The 24,416-nt window shown below is 40.4% G+C and overlaps 1 protein-coding gene across 17 annotated transcripts in view; it reads right to left on the minus strand.

The window, feature by feature from the left end:
• Sybu (syntabulin (syntaxin-interacting)) overlaps positions 1-24,416 on the minus strand; it is a 116,215-nt gene that overhangs the window by 59,419 nt on the left and 32,380 nt on the right. For 3 of the 17 annotated variants that reach the window (XM_017316662.2, NM_176998.4, XM_030248605.1), the window contains exons 2-3: positions 17,035-17,124; positions 14,972-15,188 (exon numbers count right to left, since the gene is read on the minus strand). The exons of 2 other annotated variants lie outside the window; for them this stretch is intronic. In XM_017316662.2, the coding sequence (XP_017172151.1) occupies positions 14,972-15,188; positions 17,035-17,124 (307 nt within the window). Of the gene's footprint in view, positions 1-14,971; positions 15,189-15,575; positions 15,597-16,455; positions 16,642-17,034; positions 17,399-20,812; positions 21,185-24,416 lie in introns of those variants that run through there. 12 more of the 17 variants (XM_006521068.3, XM_006521067.4, NM_001358582.1 and 9 more) reach the window with 11 other exon arrangements.

The following is a 24,416-nucleotide window of genomic DNA, read 5'->3' on the forward strand; positions in this document are numbered from 1 at the left end:
AAGTTTTATGTAATCCATTTCTTGTTTTATTTGGGGGGGAACAGGTTCTTACTACTTAGTCCTGCTTGGCTAAACACTCTCCATGTTGACTAGTCTGGCTTTGAACTCACAGAGATCTGTCTACCTCTGCTTCCTTAGTGCTGGGATAAAAAAAACCATGCTACCAGGCATATCTATTTAATTTTAAAAGTATTATTACATTTTATTATTTTTATTTTATAACTATTTTATTAAGTTTATTATCTTTAAGTCTATTCAAATTAGGCAAGATATGGAATTTTAAAGACCGTTTTCATTTTATAGCTTATTTTAAGGTTCCATTTTTGTCACTATTGTTAAAATTGCTTTTACATCTTACAGATATATTTTCAGCCAAGTCTGATTAGCATGTAGAATGTATGTCTAATAGAATTACTATAGTCTCCATAAACATTGAGATAATTTATATTTCTGTTCTCTAATATCTTGCTGAATTCCTGACAATATTCTTTTGCTTGTAATTTCTCACATTAATAATTACACATGATGCTTTGATGTTGTAATTTACATGTTTTTGTCAGTAAAGCTTCATGTATTTCATATATTGGATTGTTGGCCTTCTGTACATAGAACATGACTTGTTCATGTCTTTTCTATTTGTGCATTCAGAGTTTCTTAAAATATATGTATGTATATATAATACACACAGCATTTAATATATATTACATTAACTCACTATTTTAACTTTTACCCTCATAATCTTTTGAACATTCAAATATTTCATATTTTGCCAAGTCTCTATAAATGTTTATTTTCTTTCAATAATTTTTGAGAACATGTTTCCCTGTGTAACAGAGCCCTGGCTTTCTCAGACTTGGTTTGTAGACCAGGCTGGCCTCAAACTCACAGAGATCCACCTGCCTCTGCCTCCCAAGTGCTGGGATTAAAGGCGTGCGCCACCACGATTAGCATCTTTCAATAGTCTTTATACATGCTTCAAATATTTTCTATTTAAAGATCAACTAGATAAAGAGCCACATTATTTCCTAGATTACTATAGTTTCATTTTTATTAAATATATCTGGAATTCTTTACAAAGTTCATTGTCAAGGTTAAATTCTAACTATTATTTTATTATATTTTTAGGAAATTAGTCATTTTATTAGGTTTCCAGTGCTTTTACATAGAAATTTGAAAGAACTAAATAGTTTGGCAAGGTAATTTATACTTCTAAAATCTTAATATCACCAAAATGTTTACATGTGTGTGTAGATGTGTAATATAAAATTTCCTGATATTTAACAACCAGTGTCACCAAACACACTTGATAGCAGCTATGATAGCCAAACCTTACTTAAATGTCCTAGTACCAATTACATAGAATTGTTAGGATTTTACAACATTAAAACACCAGCTCTCAGAGGTGGGTATGGTAGCACAGGCCTTTTATTCCAGCAACTGAGAGGCAGAAGCAGGTGAGTCTCTAAATTTGAGGCCAGCCTGGTCTACAAATTAAGTTCCAGGGCAGCCAGTGCTACACAGGGAAAACCTGTCTCAAAGAAAGCAAACCTAACCAAATAAAAAAATAAATCAATCCAAGCCAACAATCGCACCCCTCCACCAACTCTCAGAAATTATAAATAAAATGGTCTGTCAAAGTATAAGAAGTATATCTCTAAGCCTCCTGGCCTTTGTTTGAATATAGATGATCTCAGAGCTCATTTGCTTTGCAAAATGTTGAACTAAATAATTCCAGAAGACACATTTAAATTTATTAACTTCAGTCAGAAGAAAATACGGTTTTTGTATCCAAATGTCTTGAGACATTCAGTTATGCTTGAATGTTCCTCAGACTTCAGCTGCATACGTGAAAGGAGAATCACTGCCATTATAAGGAAGCATTACTTGGAGTAATATGGAGTTTGCTTTATTCTCACAAAGAATCATCGATCGACATTCATTCAGCAAACAGTTATTGAATACCTACTATGTACTATGTACCAGATGCTGTTAATACAATTGTTCCAAATAGTGTATTTTTGAAGATAGTTTGATAAATGCATATAAATTATTAAAGCTTAAATTCATGGTTAATATGGACCCTGTGGAATCTAACCTCACAGCATACACTGAAGGACATAGGTGAGGAAATAAAGTAGCATGCTCATGTCTACCATATAATTCTAACAGTTATAGGATATAATTATTATGTACAGGACCCGGTGTTCTGAGAAGAGAATTTCCTAGTTACAGAGATGAAGTAGTTGATTTAGTTATATGAAAAACGTGTATCTTTAAAATACTTCCTTTCTTTTCCTTTCCTTTCCTTTCCTTTCCTTTCCTTTCCTTTCCTTTCCTTTCCTTTCCTTTCCCTTTCCCTTTCCTTTCCTTTCCTTTCCTTAGAGGAAACATCAGCAGTTCTCAAAACTGTTCATATTTAAAACAGACAGAGAAATCTATCAGAAGGCAGTCATCCCATAATAAGCAGACCACAAAAATTTGAGGCAAGCAATGTTTCCATTTTTTGTGAATGCAGGGTTCCTGCCTCCACCCATGAAGTGATTTATGCAGAAAGCGTACTTTGGCAGTCTATGTTTTACTAGACCTTATATTTATTCTCCCAACATTAGCATCTTTTCATAGTAAGAACTCACACATACATAATACTCTATACCAATTTTGCATCAGAATAACACAAAGTACAATTATTATCCTTGTGTTCAGTGTTGAGAAATAATAATGCCATCTACCCATGCATCCTCTCTGATAACAACCTCTGATTTCCTAGTGTGCCAGGTATTCTATAAGCCCCCATGAGGACCAGCGCTCAGAGCTTTCCCTTACAGAGTTCACACTGTGGTAGTGAGGAGAGACATTACACGAGCAAGTGGGAAAATATGTAAAGAGGGTACTTAGGAGTGTAATGTACTATTAATGAACCACATTGCATGGCATTATCTAATGGGGATGAGCCTCATTAGATAGCTTGTCATGGAAAGATCCTAAAGGGATCATTTGAATTGAGTTCAGGGTGGGGTGGGGGTGGGGAAGGAAGAAAGGAAGGAAGGAAGGAAGCAAGGAGGGAGGGAGGAAGAGATAGGAACAAAATAAAACTTATTAGAGAAAATTAGGTAAAATACCTCCAAGAAAAGCAAACAAGAGTATTAAAACCCCTTCTGAGATGATAAAATGGCTCCTTAAGGACAGTGACAGGAAGGTGATGGGGACAATGAATGCTGCTGTGGTTGAAGGAAGGTTGAAGCCAAGGCATGTGCAAGGCTGTAGTAGTTAAGCTCATCTCAAGTATCTCAACACATTAAGCATGGAGTGACGAAAATCTGGTTAGTGCTAATGAGGAACAGATTTAGTTGGTGATAACTCATCTTGATAGTAAGCATTAAATACTGTTTTAAGCACTTAACACAGATCTTTACTAATTTAATCCAATGTCCCCCTCAGAGAGTCACTATTATCAGCAGGATTCCTGGGCATGACAATAGAGGCACCTTCCCAAGCTTGTAATTAGTGAGTGGGTAAAGCTGTGGTCTAAATCCAGATAGGCAAGGCCAGAGTCCCCTCTAACAGTATGCTGCAGGCCTGCTTTAGGAATGAAAGGTCAGAGGCAAATACCCATCTAAAGGCCATGACTGCTGTATAAACGAAGAACAACAATGTCTTCGTTGGGGTGGTAATGTTTAGAAAAAATGAGGAAAGTAAATGTATTTAAAATACATTTAGAAAAATAATGGAAAACACTTATGTCAAAGAAACAAAGTTATATTCCATATTTTTCCCTGAAGTTGTAATATGGCAGTTCGTTACTGGGTAAAGAAAAACAAGTTTCTGAGTATGCCAACAGTGAAACAAAAATTTTGATTTTGCTGTGGTAACATTGAGGAATGGATTCAACATGGCTTTGAGATGTGGAAAGGATACATGTGTGATTGAGCAAGAAGTCCAAGAAAGGACTCAATATGACCACACTTCACAGGACAGGAACATAAAGACAGACTACATAAATTCCCTGGAGTCAGGTAGAGATAGAGTGCCTATGGAATAACCTGACAGGCAGGATGTCCACTAGGGAGGGAGGGGCACAAAAGCCCAGGAGGAAGACAACCTGTGGAGCATTGCTGGGAAGCCAAGGGAAACGTGGCAGACCAGAGAAATAAGACTTGCCAGCATGGCCACGCATACACTAGTTGATGCAAATTGTTGAGACAAAAGTTCTGGTGACACATTGCTGTGAAGAAACACAGAGCAATTGGATAATAGCTGCAGGGAAATGGGGCTAGAGAGACTGTTTTCTCTGAATGGTGATAGACATGGCGTGTCTGAGTTACTCAGATGAGCACCTCACCCTCAGCCATGGAACCAGAGTTTCCCAGAACACGTGGAGATTGGGATAGTTATTTAATTGATGCTTCCCCTGTTTCTTGGAGACAAAAATAATCATCTCACAAATGAACATTCCCAGGATTTCTGGTCTAGTTTGGAGCCCCGAGTGCTCCCTTAAAAGTCCATGGGTGAAGTACTGAGCAGGACAGGGACCTGAATGGAAAAAAGTCTGTTCATTTTCTCAGCTGGAGGACTGGGGCCATTGTATGAAAGATAGGCCTGTGACTTGGTTTCCCTCACAAGACTCAAGTTGCTTAACTTGTCCCTGAGAAAGGAGTCTGGAGGGAAAATATCAAGGCAAAACTAATAAGGAGAACACTTTTGCCTACCTGTTCTGGGAGAGAGGGGGCTTAAATTACAAAACTGGAGATACAGGTAAGCTTGGTAGGAGAAATGCTGAGTCCAGCTGTCACTGAAGCTTTAGGGACAGTGTTTCTCAACCTTTCGAATTCTCAACCCTTTAATGCAGCTCCTCATTTTGTGATGATCCCCCACTCCCCTCCAGCCATAAAAATCACTGTTGTGAATTGTGATGTATCTCTCTATGTTTTCCAGTAGTCTTAGGAGAATCCTGTGAAAGGTAGAGGGTCTGGGACTCACAAGCTGAGAACCATTGCTTTAGGTAGTAACAGATCTTACTGAATTTCTCTGTAACAACGTCATTTTATTTACTATTTCTGGCTCATGGCTTGTTCAAGTCTCAGGGTTTTTTTTTTTCCTTAAAAAATAGATATGCATATATATGCATGTATATTTGTATATATAAACATATATACACACATATACATGTGTATATAGATATATTGTATATATCTATATACACACTCATATATGTATGTGTATGTATATATGTATGTGTGTGTATGTATATATACACATACATATATGAATAGGAAGAGAAGCAAGACAGAGACAGACCAGGAAGCCAGTTCTCAGTCTCTAGAACTCAATATTTAAGAAGCTCTAAACCTTTCTGGGGTTGCCTGCATCACAGTAAACTGTGCTGTAACAACGTACTGACCTTCTCTCTGCTCTCTAGTTCTCATACCAAAGATCCAAAGACAGTGGTGGTCAAAATAATGCAAGGTATAAAACAGCAGAATAGAAGAAACACTGGACTGTTCTTTGTGTAGGTCATCATTTGAAACATTGAGACTTCAAATATTTGGGAAAAGTAATGGTTTTAGGTGATATATATCATATTTACTTTTGTTAAAGGTTATTTTATTTTTAATTATGTGTATGTGTCTGCATGTGGGCTGGAGCTAGAGCTATAGATGTGATTGCTGGGAATCCACGTTGGAGCCTCCAGAAGAGCAGCGAGTGCTCTTAACCATTGCTAGAGATTGGGGATAGAAGTCAGGCCTTGCTCAGATTCTCTAGTACTGAAGCACACAACAAGCTCACGTTTTTTTAAAAAAGAGGAAAAAGATAAAGGAGAATGAGGGAAGAAACAAGGTCCTAAGTAGTCTAACTCCTGACAGTCATAAAGCAAAACTCAGAATTTTGGAAGTTACATTCATATACAAAATGTGTGCCTACAGAAGAAAGATTTCAATAAAAGATGGTCCTTAGAGTATTGTGCAAAGGGATTTCTCCATGGTGACAAGGAATGGCAGATGCTTGTGTTGGGTAGCATGCACTTGTCGGGGCCCCACTAGCATTGTTATTGCTCCAGCTCAGTAATTAGAATAGTGCCTCTGCTATAGCACATGCTCTGTACATAGTTACCCAACAAATGAGCACAGCCTCGCAAGAAGCAAAACAAAATCGATTGTAGAAATGAAACCATATCTACTCTGATAGATGCCCTTCCACATTTAATAAGGAATGCTTTCCATCAATTTTCAATTAAATTAGAACACTTTTTAAAATGAACTTTAGAATCTATCCCCCTATATCTTGAAGATTCACAGGCCTTCTAGAATTCTGAGAGTCAGGCTAGGGTTTCATGGGAATCCCAGCCACATAGACAACCACACAGAAGACAGAAGGATGATAGCTCAGTCAGTCATTGAAGAAAAAGAACCCAGAGAAATCCACAGGATCAGGCCAAAGGGAAAGAGGTAGTCCCTGCCGGATGGGGTGAATACAGCCCGGGTCGCAGATTGAGTTCAGGCATACACTGCCAAGTGGTTTGGATTCTCTGCAAAGATAAACCACTGGCCTCCTCTAGGAGCCAAGGCAACCACCCCAAAGAGACTCCCAAGCCAGGTTGCTGATCTACCAGTGCTTTTGCACTGCTCAATCAGAGGCTTTTTTTTCTCATGTAGGGAAGGCTGGGTTGAACCTTCAAAATAGGACACAGGTCAGTAGAATAGCAAAGGAGCTTTGAAGCAACTAGTTTGCTTGAAAGTCAGCATACACAGAAGCATGCCTAGTAGCTCTGTCTACTTGATCTTCCCCATGTCTCCAGTTTGGCAGCTTGGAGACGGACTTTCTCAGAATAAAAGCACCTGAAGTTAAAGTATGGAGGTAGCGGATGTCAAATCAGCCTGAGAAATACAACTCAGAGCTGAACAACTTCAGGCTTGGACTCTGAGCTGCTGGCTGGTTTGTGCAGACTGAGCAGGAAGGACTAGGGAAATTAGTATTCTTCACAGTTCCTTCCATAGGTTGAGCACTTTAAAGACTTCTACATACATACATACATGTAAGGGCATTTACATACATTGATTTCCCTTTCTGTCATGCCACTATCTGCTTCTCAAACTCTTACATAGCATCTAAGCCTTTACATTGCCAACTTTTGAGAGAAGCATTTTCTGAATTTCTCTCTCTACCAGCTACCCAGAGCAGTGAGGGTGACTTCTTTATGGAGTTTATTTTCATTAGTGTTTGGAGACACTACACTCCCCAACACAGGAATGGTGGCTTAAGTTGGCAAAGCATTAGTGTGGACACTGAGTTTTACTTCAAGGATGACTACAGTTGTATCCTCTTCTCAACAGATCTTCTCAACTTGGTGGTAATTCGGCCCTTCTCCTGTTCTCAGATGATAAACTGCTTATGGATTGGGCACAGTATAGAGGTCTATTTGGCTTCTGCATAGAGGATGCTAGGGAGTCACACAATAATATAGAAGTGGAACACTGGCAAATAACCTAGGCTCTGCATTGCATTTCATGACTTCCTACTCCAGCCTAAGTATATCTTTTCCAAGATGTATCACACATATCATTTAGTTTTAAAGTCTCCTCCAGTATCTTTTGTCAGTTTATGTCATTCATTGATCTGGCTCCTGTATGGACAATTAATCTCACACATCAAACTTTTGCATGGCATGCAAGCTATTCCCAATCTAGTCGAAACTGCTTTCTATCTCATCTCATGCTTTTAGTGAGTTCTGCTGATGCCAAAGGTTATGTTTACTCAGTACACCATGCTAACCAATGATACTGCTTTGAAACATTAGACTTAGGAAATGTTAGAGGCCAATGTTGACAATAAGTGGGGGAACAAGCTCAAATTCAGGCCAGGAGGGTGTACGGATATGGGTAAAAGGGACAGGGACACTAAATGGTCAAGTAAAGGGGACAGTGTGGGATCCCATCCAAAGGTTTGTTATCCTATTGTTTAGGCATCCTACTTAAGGCAGTAAAATGAATGGTCTTTCTAAACCCTGTTGTGCCCCATTCATTCTTGTTGTCGTAGCACACCTCCTCCTCTGTAGCAAGCATCTAATAAATGCCTACTGGAGAAATCTGAGTTGCCAGAAACATGTAAAATGATGGGTTTCCTAGTACACACAACCCATCTGTTTCTCTGCCTTGACTTCTTTCACTGTAGCCATGGAGTTTCCAGGCTTTGTTCTAGGTGTGTTGCATACACTCAGTCTGCTACAAGTCATTCGCATCTTGAAGAAAGAAAACAAGAGAGTCAAAAGTTTATGGACAGATAGCAAAGCCAGAGATTTTCAGAGAAAAAAAATTAAGAAATTCCTTTCTCCTCCCCATTATTTTTCTACCACCTGGCACAAGTTAAATCCATTATATAAATAGAAGTATTATTGATAAGACTGTGGGTGTGAAGGTTGTCTACACAGACTCAGAAACTATAGTTAATGGAGATACTGAGGCAAAGACAGCTTCACCGCCTTTGATATTTGTGTATTTTATAGTGTGATTTTGTGCATCTCCATGCACCCTGTGCCTAATTCTACCCACATAACACAGACTATAAACTTTTGAGGCTGAGCCTTTGGCAGGCGTGAGAATAATCCAGTAATCCTGAAAAATGCAGATTCTCAGGCTCTCAAAGTCCAGGAGGACAGGGTTAGGAGGAATCGCAAATCTTTACATTTTAAACAAGTAAAGTTTTACTGGGGACTTTAAAGCAGATAAACAACGTACTGGTGAGAGCTTTAGAATGTACAGGTTCAGCTGGGCAAGGTGGCGCACGCCTTTAATCCCAGCACTCGGGAGGCAGAGGCAGGTGGATTTCTGAGTTCGAGACCAGCCTGGTCTACAGAGTGAGTTCCAGGACAGCCAGGGCTATACAGAGAAACCCTGTCTCAAAAAGATAAAAAAAAAAAAAAAAAAAAAAAAGAATGTGCAGGTTCTTCAGGTTAGGGACACTCTTTTACTCTTAGATGTGGCTCATCTCCTTCAGTATGGTTACATTCATTAGTTCCCATTGTTAACGATTTTTAAAAAATTGAATGGAAAAAGTTCATAGATCCAACAATTATAACCTATTCCACTAGGTATACACTTATGTGGTGAAGAAGTTATGTCCTTGAAATGTATATTATGCTATAATGTCTAGGCCTCAGACCCATTTGAGTTATCTTCAGTTCTTAGGGTGTTTGTTTTTCAGTTTACAGCAGGTTGGCAGTCACTCAATGCTAGTATAATTTGTATTGTGGTTCATGTCACTCGAAGCAGTCCACTTCAGCTCTAATCATCATGTTCAAAGGTTCACTCTATCCAGATGCTAAGTTTTCTCGAGCCAGATGAAAGCGAAGCAGAAATATTTTTGCTTGGCAAGGCCTGGCAAATTTCTGAAGGTTTCGTCATACCTCAGCAGGGTTAGTCAGGCTATGATTTGCTTTAATTGCTCTGCCACAAACAGCAACAATGATTACCTTGAGGTCAGCGCCAGTCAACGATTTCATCCAAGCCACTGTAAAAATTCAAATACTTTCTGCAAATCCCTCACTTGAGGTTAGAGGGTAAGCATTGTGTGATTTTTGACTCTTTGGTATATTTTTTTTCTTTAACAGAACTCTTAAACTTGCTCATGCATCTCATCTCCACGTACACATCAGAGAGAATTCTGAGAAATTACTAGTCTCTCCTGAAACAACCAGTGTTCTATATGCAATATCTGTTCCACCTGTCACACTTACAAGGCACCCCATGGAGAACTAGCTTAAACCTCAACAGCCCATCTGCTTCCAATTCTAAGGGGGTAATTATTGCCTCAACTAAGCAAGGAGGAATGCACAGCAGGCTGCTAACTACAGCAGGTGACTGATAGCTGTTACATTTACCTAAGTCTTCCCTAATGGTGACAAGGGTGATAACAAAATAATAAACAGGGCATTAATAACCAAAAACAACAACAGCAAAACCCAATCAAACAAAAAGCCACAGCTATACCTCCTCATCTCCCTCCACCCCCCCCCCCCAAAAAAAGAGGTCATGAATTTGAAAACGAGCAAGGAATGGTATATGGGAGGGTTTGTAGAGAGGAAAGGAAAGGGTAAATGACGACATATGTTATAATCGCAAAAAATAAAATGAATTTAAAGAAAGAATTAAAATAAATAAACAAAAGTACACACTACCACCCTCAAAAGGAGAAAAATAAATAGAAGCCTAGATTCCATAGGCATACGACATACCCGAAACACAAATTGCCAATGTGGGCTTTACCACTTCTTATAGGTACATTAGAAACAAGGAAGATGGGATCACAGGGCCCCAATGGAGGAGCTAGAGAAAGTACCCAGGGAGCTAGGGGGATCTGCAACCCTATAGGTGGAACAACAATATGAACTAACCGGTACCCCCAGAGCTCGTGTCCCTAGCTGCATATGTATCAGAAGATGGCCTAGTCAGCCATCAGTAGAAAGAGAGGCCCATTGGTCATGCAGACCTTATATGCCTCAGTACAGGGGAACGCCAGGGCCAAAAGGTGGGAGTGGATGAGTGGGGGGAGACTTTTGGGATAGCATTGGAAATGTAAATGAAATAAATACATAATAATAATAATAATAATAATAATAATAATAATAAAGAAACAAGGAAGATGGCCTGGGCAGAGATATGGTGATGTCATATCAAAACCATGTTCTTCTAAATGAAACAAACACTGGGTAGAATAGAGGTACATGAAAGCAGGTATTGTATTCATACTACAATATTAACTGTATTTCCTTCCTGTGCACTATTTACATAAAGCTAAAAATCCAAGAACTGTTCTTGAGGGTCTACTTTAGGTTAGCTGTAGAGATGATGCTCATGTCTGCAAACTCTCCCATACTGCTGAAATGTGAAGCACAGGCTCACCTTCAAAGACTCCATCCACTCAGAGGTGCAGTCACTTAGAGAAAACCTCTTTGGGGACACACCCCAAATGATTGGTGAAATGTCATACATAACTCTTTCCCTCCAAAATTAGATACACACAACATACACATTAACATATGCTTATCCAGTCATTAAATGATCCTTTTCCAAGGTTCCCCTGGGAGGAAAGAAGGGATGTGGTAGAGTCAGGGGTGAAAAAGAGGCCCTGGGTAAAGGTGAGCAGGTCACTTTGGAAATTGTGTCAGACTTTTAATTTCACTGATCAACAAAATTAGCAGAGGAACACATAATTGGAGTACAAGAGGCATTAAGAAAACTCTCATAGTTTCATCAGAAAATAAGGACCATCTACTATGAAAATATTTGGTTTTACAGAAACAATAGAATGCCAGTTTATTAACATAAGGGGTAGCTTTTTGTATTAAGTAACTTTAGCAATATATAAATTTATTACCTTATACACGAGTTATCTTTCAAAAGATGAATATTTTAGAACAAATAATGTTCTTTGCAATTAATGTTTTTTTGATACCAAATTTAGGGAAAAATATAATTTCCAAATTAAACCTAAGGAAGGATGTTTTAAGTAATGCTTTCCTCTAAATTTTCAGTTCTTAATATTAAAATTTCTTTTATCTCCCCATGGTCCCTTTGCAGTACTGAATATAAGAACTCTGAACAAACAAATACTAATGTAGAGAGGTTCATTCCAGGCTCAAAGCTTTGGTGACTAGCCACTGTTATGTGTTCTGGTGGTTTCATTTTGACAGATAATGGCAGTTTTAAACTCATGTCAACATTTGTCTTTTGTTGTCTGGTTTAACAGCTCTGACTAGGGAGGCTAGAATGGCCTCAGTATTCCAGTGTCTAGGTTAAAACCAGAGATTCCCCCTGCTGGCTGGACATGTTTTACATTCTCTATCTCACTGCCTGCAGCATTAGTGTTCCCCACAGAACCAAACCCATTTATTTTCCACCAGCCGACTGACCTCCTAAAGCATCATTAAGATCCCCCAAAGGCCTTGCTGCTGTCAATTTTAGTCAGAGCAGCACTCAGCAGCTTCGTAGAACTCATCAGTGCTCTGCAGGAAAGGAAAGGAAGACGGGGAAGGAAGGCATCAGACCCAAACCTTGGGGAATTGCCAGCACAGCAAGCTAGAGAGAGAAGAGGGAGTGGTAGGAATCCCTGTCTGGAGATGAGGCACAAGGCCAAGGATTGAAAGGCTGGTTTGTAGACACCCATAATTATATGTGTCTACCACTCAATTCTCAGCTAGTTAATGGCAGAAGAATCAATATCCCCTTTCGATTTTCATGTCTACTATTATGGTCTTCATGAGAGACAGGTCTTCAGGGAAGAAGGGGTGATTCTGGAAATGCGTCTAGGAGAGACTGACTCAATCAAAATTAACATTTTTACTTGTTTGCCTTTATATTTTATAATATATATTTGCTATATACATAGTTATATATAACTATAAACAGTCAAAACAACTATGTATAAAACTATATAAAGCTCCTAATAACTATATATTTATATATATAAAACCATATAAATATATAACTGCACACACAAAGTTTTATATATGTAGTTATATGTTATATATGTTTATGTTTATATACTATGTATATTTATATGTATATAGTTATATTTTTATATTTTTATATAAATACATACATTTGTATATGTATATGTTTATATACATATACAGTTACATATATAGGTATATATAGTATATATGTGTGTATAGTTATATATAGTATATATATACATATATACATATACAGTTACATATATAGTTATATATAGTATATATACAGTATATACAGTATATATAGTTACATATATAGTTATATATAGTATATATACATATATACTATATATAACTATATACATATAAATATACATAGGATATAAACATATACATATAAATTTATATGTATATGCATATACATATACTTATATATTTATATGTTTACATATATTTATGTATGCAGTACTGTATATATACTATAAATAAGTTTATATATAAAACAACTATATATACAGTTATATATAAAACTGTTTATATACTTGTTTTGACTATATATAAAAGCTATATATATATATTATTATTATTATTAAGGAACTACTTCTGACAAATACTCACCTTGAAGTCAGTCACAGGGAGTGTTAGTATGTGAAAAGGCTATCAGGAATAAGTGTGGAACCCAGTTGTACACACAGAGCTGGATTCATGCCCTATTCACACTCATTCAGAGTGAACCCAGAACTCCACAATGGAGTTATATGGTGTTAAAGTAGACAGCCACGTGTCCAGTAGCTTCCAGTCATCCTCTTCATCTCAGGAGAGTGCTAAGTAGCTATGATTGAGTTTTAACTAGATTTGTTCATTCCAACGGAAGGAAATTCAGTTCAGAGTATAACACTGTGATACCTGTTTTTAGAATGTATTGGAGTTTTGAGGCTTCATGGAGGAGAAACATTTAAACAGTAGACACCTACATATCTAAAATATAACTGTTGTGAATGCATGCTGTAAGTGTGAAGTCATGTTTACCACGACACTTGTTTTAAACACTTGTTTCTGCTCTGAATGGAGTAGACTTTGGTGCACTACTAAGTTAGAACATTGGTCACAGCATTCACTCACCCATCTCACACATGTTCTTTTAATCAGTTTGAAAACTTTGTACATTCTAAAACATCCTTTATAACATAAGACAGTCAGTCCTTTAAATTTTACCAAAATTCCTAAAATTTCTTAAAACAATCCAAAAACCCACATGTCTTTTAAGTTGTGCTTCAGTACCAGAGGGGTTGTCCATTGGTACTAGTAAGATTTAAGGAACCATGAAGAGTCTGTGTTCTTAAAAGTTGCTTCTGGCCTTAAAGAAAATTCTTAGTTATATGCTGAAGAGACAACCATAGTTCATGACAATAAGAACCATCAGATATTAAAGACCTCCAAATTGCACCTCTGGACTAGGGGAACACTTAGGTAAATGATACTAATGAGTCTTTCAGAAACTCTACAAAAGAGGCATAGTTAAGTATCCATAATACTAGTAACCCAAATCCCAAATGCTGTATATGTGGAACTCTTTGAGCACTAACATAAACCCACGGTTGATGAGTAGAAGGAAATGACACCAAAAGTCATGTAACAGATTACATACAAAAAATAGGCACATTAAAAAATACCTTGGGATATATGGTAAGTATATATATGAAACGTTAATGAATTCTTTAGATTTTACTCATCACAAAATATGTGTGTACATATATATATGTGTGTGTGTGTGAATATGTGTACATGCATGTATATGTTTGCATATATATTCATATGTGTATATAGATACACATATATATGTACACACATATCAAATATATGTGTATATACGTATATATATATATATATACATACATACATATACACACACATACACACATGCATACACAATGCTACTTCAAAATTTGAAAACTCTAAAACTGCAAACATTTTGGTTCCCAAGCATTTCAGATAAGGAATCCTCAACCAGTATTTATTGTCCCATTTAATGGGTATAACAACTGAGGTTCACCAGAATTAAGCAAGCTGATCAAGATCGCATACCATCTAAGTGTAGGTCTGGGATTCCGGCCCATCCTGGGAATCAGGTCTGGCTGGTAATAAGCCTTGGTTTTTCCCCACAGGGCCAGACCTGTAGTAGAATTGTCCTTGATCTTTATTCCTTTTGTTAGAAGTTAATTTATTTAGGGTATTTCATAACCAAGAGTACCTAGAATTATAGATATTGCTAGTATAAAACCGAAACTAATGTAATTTTTAATTTAGTAAAATAAACTTTAAAATGATAGAAAGAAGTTGAATTTTACATTCTAAATCATTCTAAATGGTAAGAAATTTAACTGGGCTGAACCATAGAAAAGTGCTGTATTGGTAGCTTACAACAGCCAGAAAGGGTCAGTGCAAGTGTCTTGGGGATAGGAGAAGCCTAATTCTAGCTGAGAGGCCACATCTTTCCCGCCCTAGGGGCTCATAGCCTTAGTGTACCTGAGCAGAAGCTGTTGCTGCTAATCGTCCTTGCTGAGCGTCCAGAGCTGCTGGGGTTGAACTCTCTACTTTCTTCCTCCGAAAAGGGAGACTCGGAGGCTGGGGAAACCTTGTTCTGCTGCTGTTGCTGCTGCTGAGGCCGATGGGGCCGCAGAATCAACCGGGGAATCCGGCTCCTGGAAATCTCTTTCTCCTGATGCTGCACTCTCTGCTCCTTCTCCAAATTGGAAAGCCAAAAGAAAACAATCATTTTCTCTCTGCCCTTGTAAGCCTCAGTTTCTGAGAGATCATATCTCTGAGCACTGAGCCCTCTCTGAACAGTCCAGCAGTCTGTGACTATGTTTGAACTAAGCTCCCTTTTGAGCCTGTAAATATCACCAGTGCAAGTCTACAGGACACACACACACACACACACACACACACACCACCCATCACCATAAATGCCATCCCACATCTCCAAGCCATTCCTGGCTTACATCCTCACTCTATCTTTCAATCGAATTCTAGCTCAAGCTCCAAGGCTCTCACAGTGCACCTATGCTTATTGGTTTATCTTTTCCTTTAGACTCTTGTGTGTTATTCCCGAATTAACTGACAATTTCACCTCTGTTTTTCTGTCTCCTCACACACTAGACCTGTATGCCGAGAACAATTCTTTTCAAATGGATCACACACACTTATTTTTAAAATCCCTCCTCTTCCGGACAGCCTCTTAATTATTCATTAATATCCTGGTACACAAGACTTGCTGCCAACAGAAAAGCAAACACATCTAATCCCCAGGAAAATGGCTCCACCTTTTACATCACATCTAGCTTTTTCTTTTCCAAAAGGACAACCAGGAGAAGAAAAGTTTCTCCATTTAGAAATCCATTTTTAAGACCCTGCCACACTTTGGTTTTTAAAAAATGCCTAAGAACTATATTTTGACAATGTTTTCAATGTAAAAGTCCCTTTCCTTGACATCAAAAATGGCTCAGTAGGTAAAGGTGCTTCTAGCCCAGCTAGCCCACCTGAGTTCAATCCCTGGGACACACAAGGTAGAAGAAGAGGACTCCTATAAGTTTTTCTCTGACATCCACACATGCCATGGCACCCACAATACCCCTCCCCACACAACTAAATAACAATTATAAAAAACAAGTTTTGTCTCCACCATTAGCTCATTTAATGGATCTTTATACCCCAATCTGCAACAAACACTTATTCAAGTACTTCTGTACAGATGAAGAAACCGAGGTTCAAAGACTCGAAGGCTAAACATCATCTAGAAGAGAGGATTTCAGACAGAGTATTTTTGGGGTCACCACTACTTGGCAGTGTTAAGCCAGATTCCCAGGAAGAGCTTTTTTATTTTTATTTTTTATTTTATATTTTGCAAAAATTCCACAGTTCCTTCCGACCTCTGTAACTGAAAGAGGGCTTTGGCTAAAATAGCAAATGCCATTTCCCAACATGACCTCCTACTTATTTCCTAAGCTTACCAGGAAGGGTCAAGGCCAAAATGAACACCTCTGAGAAGCCTCCACAGGAAAAACCCTTTGCAGCCTGGAATTTGGCTCAGGCATCTGTGCCATCCTCTCCGTGTAAGCCACACCCAGCCTCTGGATCTGTCTAGCCCATCAGTCACCCAGCAGGTATCCCACGCCAGTCACTCTGCTTGGCACACTGCAGACTCATGAGCTGGGTCACTGTCACGCTGCAGTCTTTATTTCTCAGTCACAAATACACCAAATGCCTTTTACATATTACACACTCAAGCAAACACATGACACCAGCTAAAAGCTTCACCTCAAGCCACAGCTTCAGGAGCTAGGATTAACCCTCTAAAGTCAATCTTTTAAATCATATTAATCCCCCAAATCTCTTCCTGTAGTGCCACCTCCCCATCTGCCACATCCCATCGGAATACCTCTGCTTCTCTGCTCTACTCAGCACCACTCATTGCTTGGACCCTGAACGCCAGCGTCCACCTCTCACCTGGCCCTCTCCTAGGCAAGCTGTGCCCACCCTGCCTTTTACTGAAGCACCCTCTGACCCTGTCACGGAGCTTGTCCCCTTACCTTGCTCTCTCGGAGGGGCCCCATTTCGCTGCTGCCTGCCGGCTCCCCACGCCGCCGCTGCCGCCGCCGCCGCCGTCCAGGAGGAGGCACCTGTGAGCACCGAGCAAGGGAGGAGACAGCACTGAGTCCGAGGCTGCGTGCGGCAGCAGCAGCGGGCTCGCCGCGTCCCCGCCAGCGGTCGCGCTCGGCTCCGAGGGCGCGCCCGCCGCCCCGCCCCGCCGGGCACGTGGTGCCACCTTCCGTGGCGGCTCCGGAGGCGCCTCCTGGTCGCCGCCTTCACCTGCGGCCCGGAACAGCTGCCTAGCACCTCGGAGCGCAGCACCCACCAGGTCACTCGCCACGTCCCGCTTTCAGCGCCCCTCCCTTCCAAGGCCCGACCCACTGCGGGCAGGCGGAGGCTTATTTGCAGTACTGCCAGCCCAGAGGTGTCCACTGGTCCAGGATTGGCAGGGGGTGAAAATCCAATGGAGAGGCTGAGAAAGCTGCGACATCAGACGGCCAAGATGGAAAAAGAGGGAAAGTCACCCTCCCCACTCGCTGTCCCCCTGTAACCTCTAGGTTTTAAGTAAACATATGATTCTCTACAATGACTTCGCCTGAGGGTGGTTGTGTGGTGGGGTCTTCTGGTCCACCTGAAACCCAGCTAAGCCTATGCTACAGTATTGATACAGCACTTAGGTTACAGGACCTTCAAGACTGCGGTTCTCCTTGGAGGGGTTTGCATCAGAAGGCCTAATGTGGCAGGGAAACACAGCTGACACCAGGAGGCAGGAGCCTGAGACACAGCACGCAGACTCATTCCCAGTTCTCTAACTGCTGCCTGACTACAAGTAAAGGAGACCCTGGAATTCCTGTGTGTAGAGGAAACAGCACACAGGTTCTTTCAAGCTGAGACTCTTCTTCAAGTTGGCCCTTGTTAACAGGAGGGACAATAATACCCACCTGAAGGACAGCTGGGAGGGATAAGTGACGACAAGAAAACAACTCTATCCTATTGACAAAGCAAAACCTTCCAATGAGCGGCTAGGTCAGATCCAGCTGGTCCAGTATCTGCAGATATTATTTTTACAGGACAGGCAGAAAAAGGCACTTGTGATGCTTTAAAAAGCTCATGCTTAATAAGCTCAAAATGTCTCTGAGAACAGAATGACTGACAGTCTTGCTGGGCTATGCTCAAATCCTATTTGGTGATTGGCTTTCAACATTTATGACTTACACAGCCTTCACTCAGGTAGAGAATATTCTAGGTAGCAGTGTGAGCAGTGATCAGTCTCATTCTGACACCTGGGGTCTTACGTTTGAGGATTGTGATTATAGGTAATGTAGCTCAAATTCCACTGTCCTGCTTGCTCTCCTCTGAATACCAACTCCGAAAACCAGGAATGCACTGAGTTCAGAGAGATCCTAAAGTTAAAAGATTAGTGGAATCCACTTGTTTGCTTCCTAAAACCCCAAGAGATTATATTCCACTAATCCTTATCCCCTTTTGATCTACTTAACAGAGACATAATCTTGAGATTCTCTGGAGCAGAAGTGACTACTTCAACCTTTCTAAACCCATAACTCTCTTAACTGTGGACCTCACCAAGGTAGGCCTAAGAGGATTGATACAATTTACTATTTCTAAAACTATGTGCCCAGTGTTGTAAATTACAAGACAGGAATGAACTGTGGACTTCTGCATTCCCTGAGAACTGAAAACTGGTGGTAGAGACCTTAGAGGCAGAAACTGTCTACAGAGTTGCTAAGATCAGAGGCAGTTTCTGTCTTGTCCTCCAAACCAGTCTTTTGCTTTCCAACAGCACCATTCATAGTGACTCAAACCTTATTCCATTCTACCCTGGTAACAGGACTTAAATACAACCCCTCTTGTCCAACATCCACACCCTCGTTCTCATTTGGTATCTTCATTTGGAGTCTGATTGCTCTGAGTTATTTCCAAAGCAAGCCAATGAAGTTCTTCTGTTTCCAGGCTGACCATCTTCTTTTCTAACCAATTAAGTTTATTTTTTTGGGGGGTGGGGTGGGGTGTTTTGTTTTCGAAAAAGCTTTTAGAGAAAACAAATTGCTCACGGTTTCACCTGATTTTGCTTGGTTTGATTGTTTGCTTTTTTCTGTATTGTTTTGGTGTCATTTTGTTTGTGGTAGTGCAGGAGATTGAGGGGAAGGGGGGGTGTCTTGTGCCTGTTTAATAAGTACTCTGCCAAGACAGTGTTTGAGCACTGAGGTGATCTTCAGACCTCTGTTAAGCAAAGCTAAGTGAAACTATGCTTCTTCACTAAACTCCTTAATAACTCCCTGTTTCCCTGCAGGTGGTACTGAAATCTCTCAAGATGGCACCTAGCCTTTTCAAGATTTGACTGCTGCGTTTGCTCCTACAGGTGTCCCCTGCCCTTCCCACATCCCCTCAGCCCGCTGCCTTCTCTCCATCCACACATGGCTGTTATTCAAATTGTAGTCTTTAGTTCTCTGGAGATCTCATGTTCTTTGCCCCTTTTCCCTCTAGACTTTTGCACAGTGTTGATACCCTGTTTACATTTCTCACAATCTACCCACCCATCCTCCTCCACTCTGAAAGAGAGTAAGTTTAATTTTAGACATCTTCTTTCAGGAAACCTCCCAGATCCGTGCAGGACACCTGTGCTTGCCCTAGGAAAGCTGTTATGATCCTACTTCATAACTGCCCCCCCCTCACTTGTCTTTATTGTACATTGTAAATACGGCCTGGCACAATTCCTTCCATACAGTAGCATCAATGCATAACTGCTAAATGAATGAATTCCACAACCCTATATAGGGCCCACTGGTACAGGATGAAAACATAGATACAACTCCTGTTTAGCAAATGATTCAGATAAAGCTGTCCTTGTACTTAATGATGGGATGTGTGCCTCAAAAATCCAACATGTGTTCAGGGAAAGCTTTTTTACTGCAGAAGGGCAGGCACTGAGATGCTGTGCAGTAGCCTCACTGTCACCATAGCAACCTTACCGAGGGAAACGCTGATGGTTTACTGTTTAGATGCCTCTGAGCTCTGTACTTTTGGAAGCCAAGCCTGTTTTTCTGCTGTCCTAAAAGTCGAGTTTTTACAAATAACCATTATCTATGTTGCCTTTAATTCATTCAAGTGTTGCTCATGTCATTAGGAGAAATGTAACACTTGGATTATAGCATCCAAAAGACATAATCTAATAGTTTAAGCGATTCATCTTTCATCGGTCTGTTATTATGCAGCACTTTCATTCTATACTTAAGTACTTGTATTGTCCTGATTTGTAATTTTGTGGCATTTTCTTGACAGGGGGGAGGGGGAACATGAGTGTTTCCTAGATTTTTAGAAAACATAAATTGCTTTGGAAGGCTTGAACCCTTAGAGATTTTAAATATACCTCTCTAATCCTGGCAAGAAATATAGGAGATTCGGTGTAATGGACTGGAAGAAAAGCAAAGTCTGGGTACTTACTTCTCAAATCTAGGTATTCTTTATGTGAAATTTGTAATGAAATGATCTATACTTTTAATATGCAGAGAACTTTACATTGCCAGAGCCTTTTCACATAATAATCTTATACAAGTTCCACAAAAAAAACATTTTGCCATATGTAAGTGGCCAACTGCTGAAGTCAGATGAATGATAAAGGACAGGTTTTATTGACAGAGACCCCCACCTCCACCAGACTGAAACTTCATAGAAAAGACAATACAGATCCACTGCCAAAGAGAAGCATTCGCAGCATACAATCACAGTCCTACACATGCCCTTTCCCTCAGGTCTCACCTGCGTGTGCCTGCCGGGGCTGTCTTGGACTCAATCAGGGCTGACAAAGCAGTCGAGCTCCTAATCCTATCAGCTGTGCGAGCAAGCGCTGCCGTCTCTCAGTGACCCGATGTTGGGTGATCTGCACAGCAACAAGGAGCAGCTGACGTGCTTTACAACACGTCATGAAGAAAAGAAACTGCATTCTGGGGCATCCTGGGATTTTTTTTTGTGGTGGGGTGGAGACCCATATTTTTCTTACCAGGGAGAGAGCTGCCTGTTTTCCTGTAAGAGCTTGTGTGAGTGATCCACCCTCCTCTTATTGTATGTGTGTTATTGTTAAGCTATGGTTAAGGTATTTAGATGCTGTAAACTGTGATGGCTAGGATTACGCAAGATCACTCCCTGAGGAGGGGGGCCCAGAGAGTACTTGGGGCAGAGGGGAGTGGGTAACCTGAGGCAGTGTGGCGTGAACATTCATTGGATTTGGAATGTGCCAATTATCTTGGATCTGCAAATGAGTTTTCAGCTAGAGATGCTTCTAACTGAGGGAGAGAAATTAAGTGAAGTCCAGATGCAGGGGCAGAGGTTTGGGCCCGGGGACTTTGAGGTGTGAAGGCTGTATTTTTTGCCTATCTAATGGGGAATCAGATGTGAGGTAGTTTCTCATATCATGGTATCTGATGTCTGTGGCCTTTTGTCCATTTGTAAGAACAGGGTAAGAAACTAGCCAAAACAGGAATGGTGACTGTATTAAACAAAGTGGCAACAGAGGGTGGGACAAACAGCTGTACACTGATTGGGGACATGGATTATAATGACTGAAAATTAGCTGCCTGGGACGGCTGAGTGGAAAGCTGTGCATCCAGGTGGGAGAAGGCCTAGTCTGGCCATTTCCCTAATGAACTGCCTCCGATGACTAGACAATCCGTGGGCCTCAAAGATGCACTCAAAGGGCACAGGAAGTCGTCTGTGAGGTAGGCACCGGAAGGCCTTAATCCAGATGTTGAATTCTGGGCCTGAGGGGGAAGCACTGAGAAGGGCAGTGGAGAGTACCCTAACCCAGCAACAAAGCTTCCTAGAAAGGAGATGAGGGGTGAGGGCCAAGACACTTCTCACATCTATCAGGTACTTCGTCTAGGGGCCCTGAGGATTGGTTTAGCAACCACATTAGTCCAGGCTTAGAAAAGGCATTTATAATATCTTCTCAGGAAGCAGATGTATAGCTAGATCTGACTTACATTACGGATTTTTTTTCATAATATAATTTATGTATATGTCTTTGTACTTTTCCCACCATTCACTTTCTAGTAAACACCCCTTTAAAAATAAATCTGCCTTTTTTTTTTTTTTTTTTTTTTTTTTTTTCTTCTCTCTGTTAGAAGATGGGGGAAGGGCTGATTTTGAATTTTCTACTCAAAAGACCAGAGCGTTCTGGCAAAACAGAACGGAGCGCCCCTAGTGGCGAACTTCAATGACAGCTGTTGCAGGAGCTGGGGGAGTTAGGGAGCTGTTTGTAGGCCTAGGGGAATACGGAAGGAGGTGGGAGCTCGGAGGTGCTTTCCGGAGAGAACAGAGAGCCAAGAACACCTCTACAGAGGTAGAGCTGAGGGCAATCCTGATTGCTGCTTTTATTCTCCGAAGCCTGCTGTGCCATTGTTATCAACCAGTTTACTTCAATGCTGTCATCTTGTGACCTAGTGAGTAAACACACAGCTTTGCTGTGACCTATCTCCTCCCACAGGCGACTGCAGAAAAATCAGTAAGAAAATAAACCTAGAATCTGGGAGTCTAGACTATGTTGTCTCATCTCTCCATGTGTCTTCATTAGTCGCTTCTAGAAAGCCGTTTAATCAAAGAAAAATTGCCTTTGAAAGAGATAACTTCCATATTAGTTTTACATATACTGAGATGACATCATCAATAAATTTGGCAAATGAAAGAGTAAAATTGTTCATTATTTCATTGTCCTGATATCTATGATCCCCCAGTCTCTCTGTTAGCTTTGTTTCTCTTTTGTATTTCAGGCTTATTTACTGTACATCAAAACAGCACAAAAATGATAATAAAATTCTAAGTAATCTATGGCATTTGAGGGTACCACTATACCTGGCTGTTTTGATGGACCATGGACTGGAATGGCATTTGTTTTCCCAAGAAGTCACCTCCTCTTGTCCTCTGATTGGGCCTTGTTCTGAGATAGGGCTCCCAAGCCTCTTTACCACAGCAGACAAACTACTGGGGCTACTTCTAAGAAGCCTGAAAGCTCCATCTTGGCTCCCCCCTCACACACACCCATCCCACCCTGGTGACAGCTATAGTAGATCAAATTTTAGGATGAGCTGCCTGGTGGAAACTAAGACTGGAAAAATGACCTTGAATTAGGGGCTGGGAGGAAAACACCTGTGTCTGCTGTTCTATTAAGCCCAGCTACTGGCTGGTGATGCTTCCTCTAGAGAAAGCAGGAGAGAGAAATGAGTTTCCTAGTCTGCACAGAGGTGTATGGTGAATAGGAAATGAGAGATACAAGGGCCAGAATCTCACAGCCCTGAACTGAAGTGAGTTGTTTGCCTCGTTCTGACTGTGCCACCCACTGGAGTTGTTTAAGGACACCCCCTCCTCCACCCCAGGACTCAGCTATAAGTGCAGGTTGGTTGAAAAAAGGAAGACCCAGTTGCACCAGTTAACGTTTTTGAGAAAACTTGAGTTCTCTCTGCTTCATTTTCACACCTATAAAATAGACTTAATAATAGTAATTAGCTCGTAATACTGTTAGAAGGATTAGACAAGTCTAGCATTTATGCCTGGCATGTGGCTAGAGTTTCCTAGATATCTTTTTCTTGCCCAGATCAAACTGTTCTAACTACCATTGCTGTCTCCTGTCTGCTTGTTTTACATTTGCCTTATCTTAAAGATCTTCGTTTTTATCAAAGGGGAAAATGTTTTGCCTGCATGGATTGTTACACAAAAAGAAGGGAACAGAAATTCACATTGGAAAAGTAGTTGACAAGCCATTCCTACCAAAGACAGGTTAAAACTGGTTAAACAGAAGGGATGAGGAAAGGCCAGGCACCTATCACCCTCCTATTCTCTCATTTATTGGTGGCATTGACGTTTCTACTCTGAGCTAGTGTCTCCTGTTCTTTAGGGTCTTACAGAAGCATGGGCATAGCTATGACATACCATTCTGAAAGTTGGCATTGGGTTTGAGAGATGCCAAAGGAGCTTGTCAGAATTTTAAGTTAGACTGAGATCTGAGGCAACTGGGGATAGGTTTTGAAATGAGTTTTGAAAAATAAACAGGTTCAATTATGATTCTGGCTTCTTGAGAGTTCCCTTTGCGTTCTTATTTTCCTCTTCCTTATCCCCTACCTCTCTCGCTCTCCTCTTCCTCCTTCCTTTTTCTCTCTACTTCTCATCTCCCATCTTTTCTCTCTGTCTTTTCTGTCACCTTCTGTCCCTCTACCCCTCTTTCCATTCCTTCTCTTTTGAGCTTTTTTCCTCTTCTTGTTTCTGCCTACTTGTAAAACATCTGTGACTCAAATGGATGGATGCAGACTGAAGCTTTGGGCTCCCCTTGAAGCACTCACTACTCACTGCCTGTAATCTTATAGAAAAAGGGGAT

The sequence above is a fragment of the Mus musculus genome, chromosome 15 (genome assembly GCF_000001635.26).
Source record: "Mus musculus strain C57BL/6J chromosome 15, GRCm38.p6 C57BL/6J".
Taxonomy (NCBI): Eukaryota; Metazoa; Chordata; class Mammalia; order Rodentia; family Muridae; genus Mus; species Mus musculus.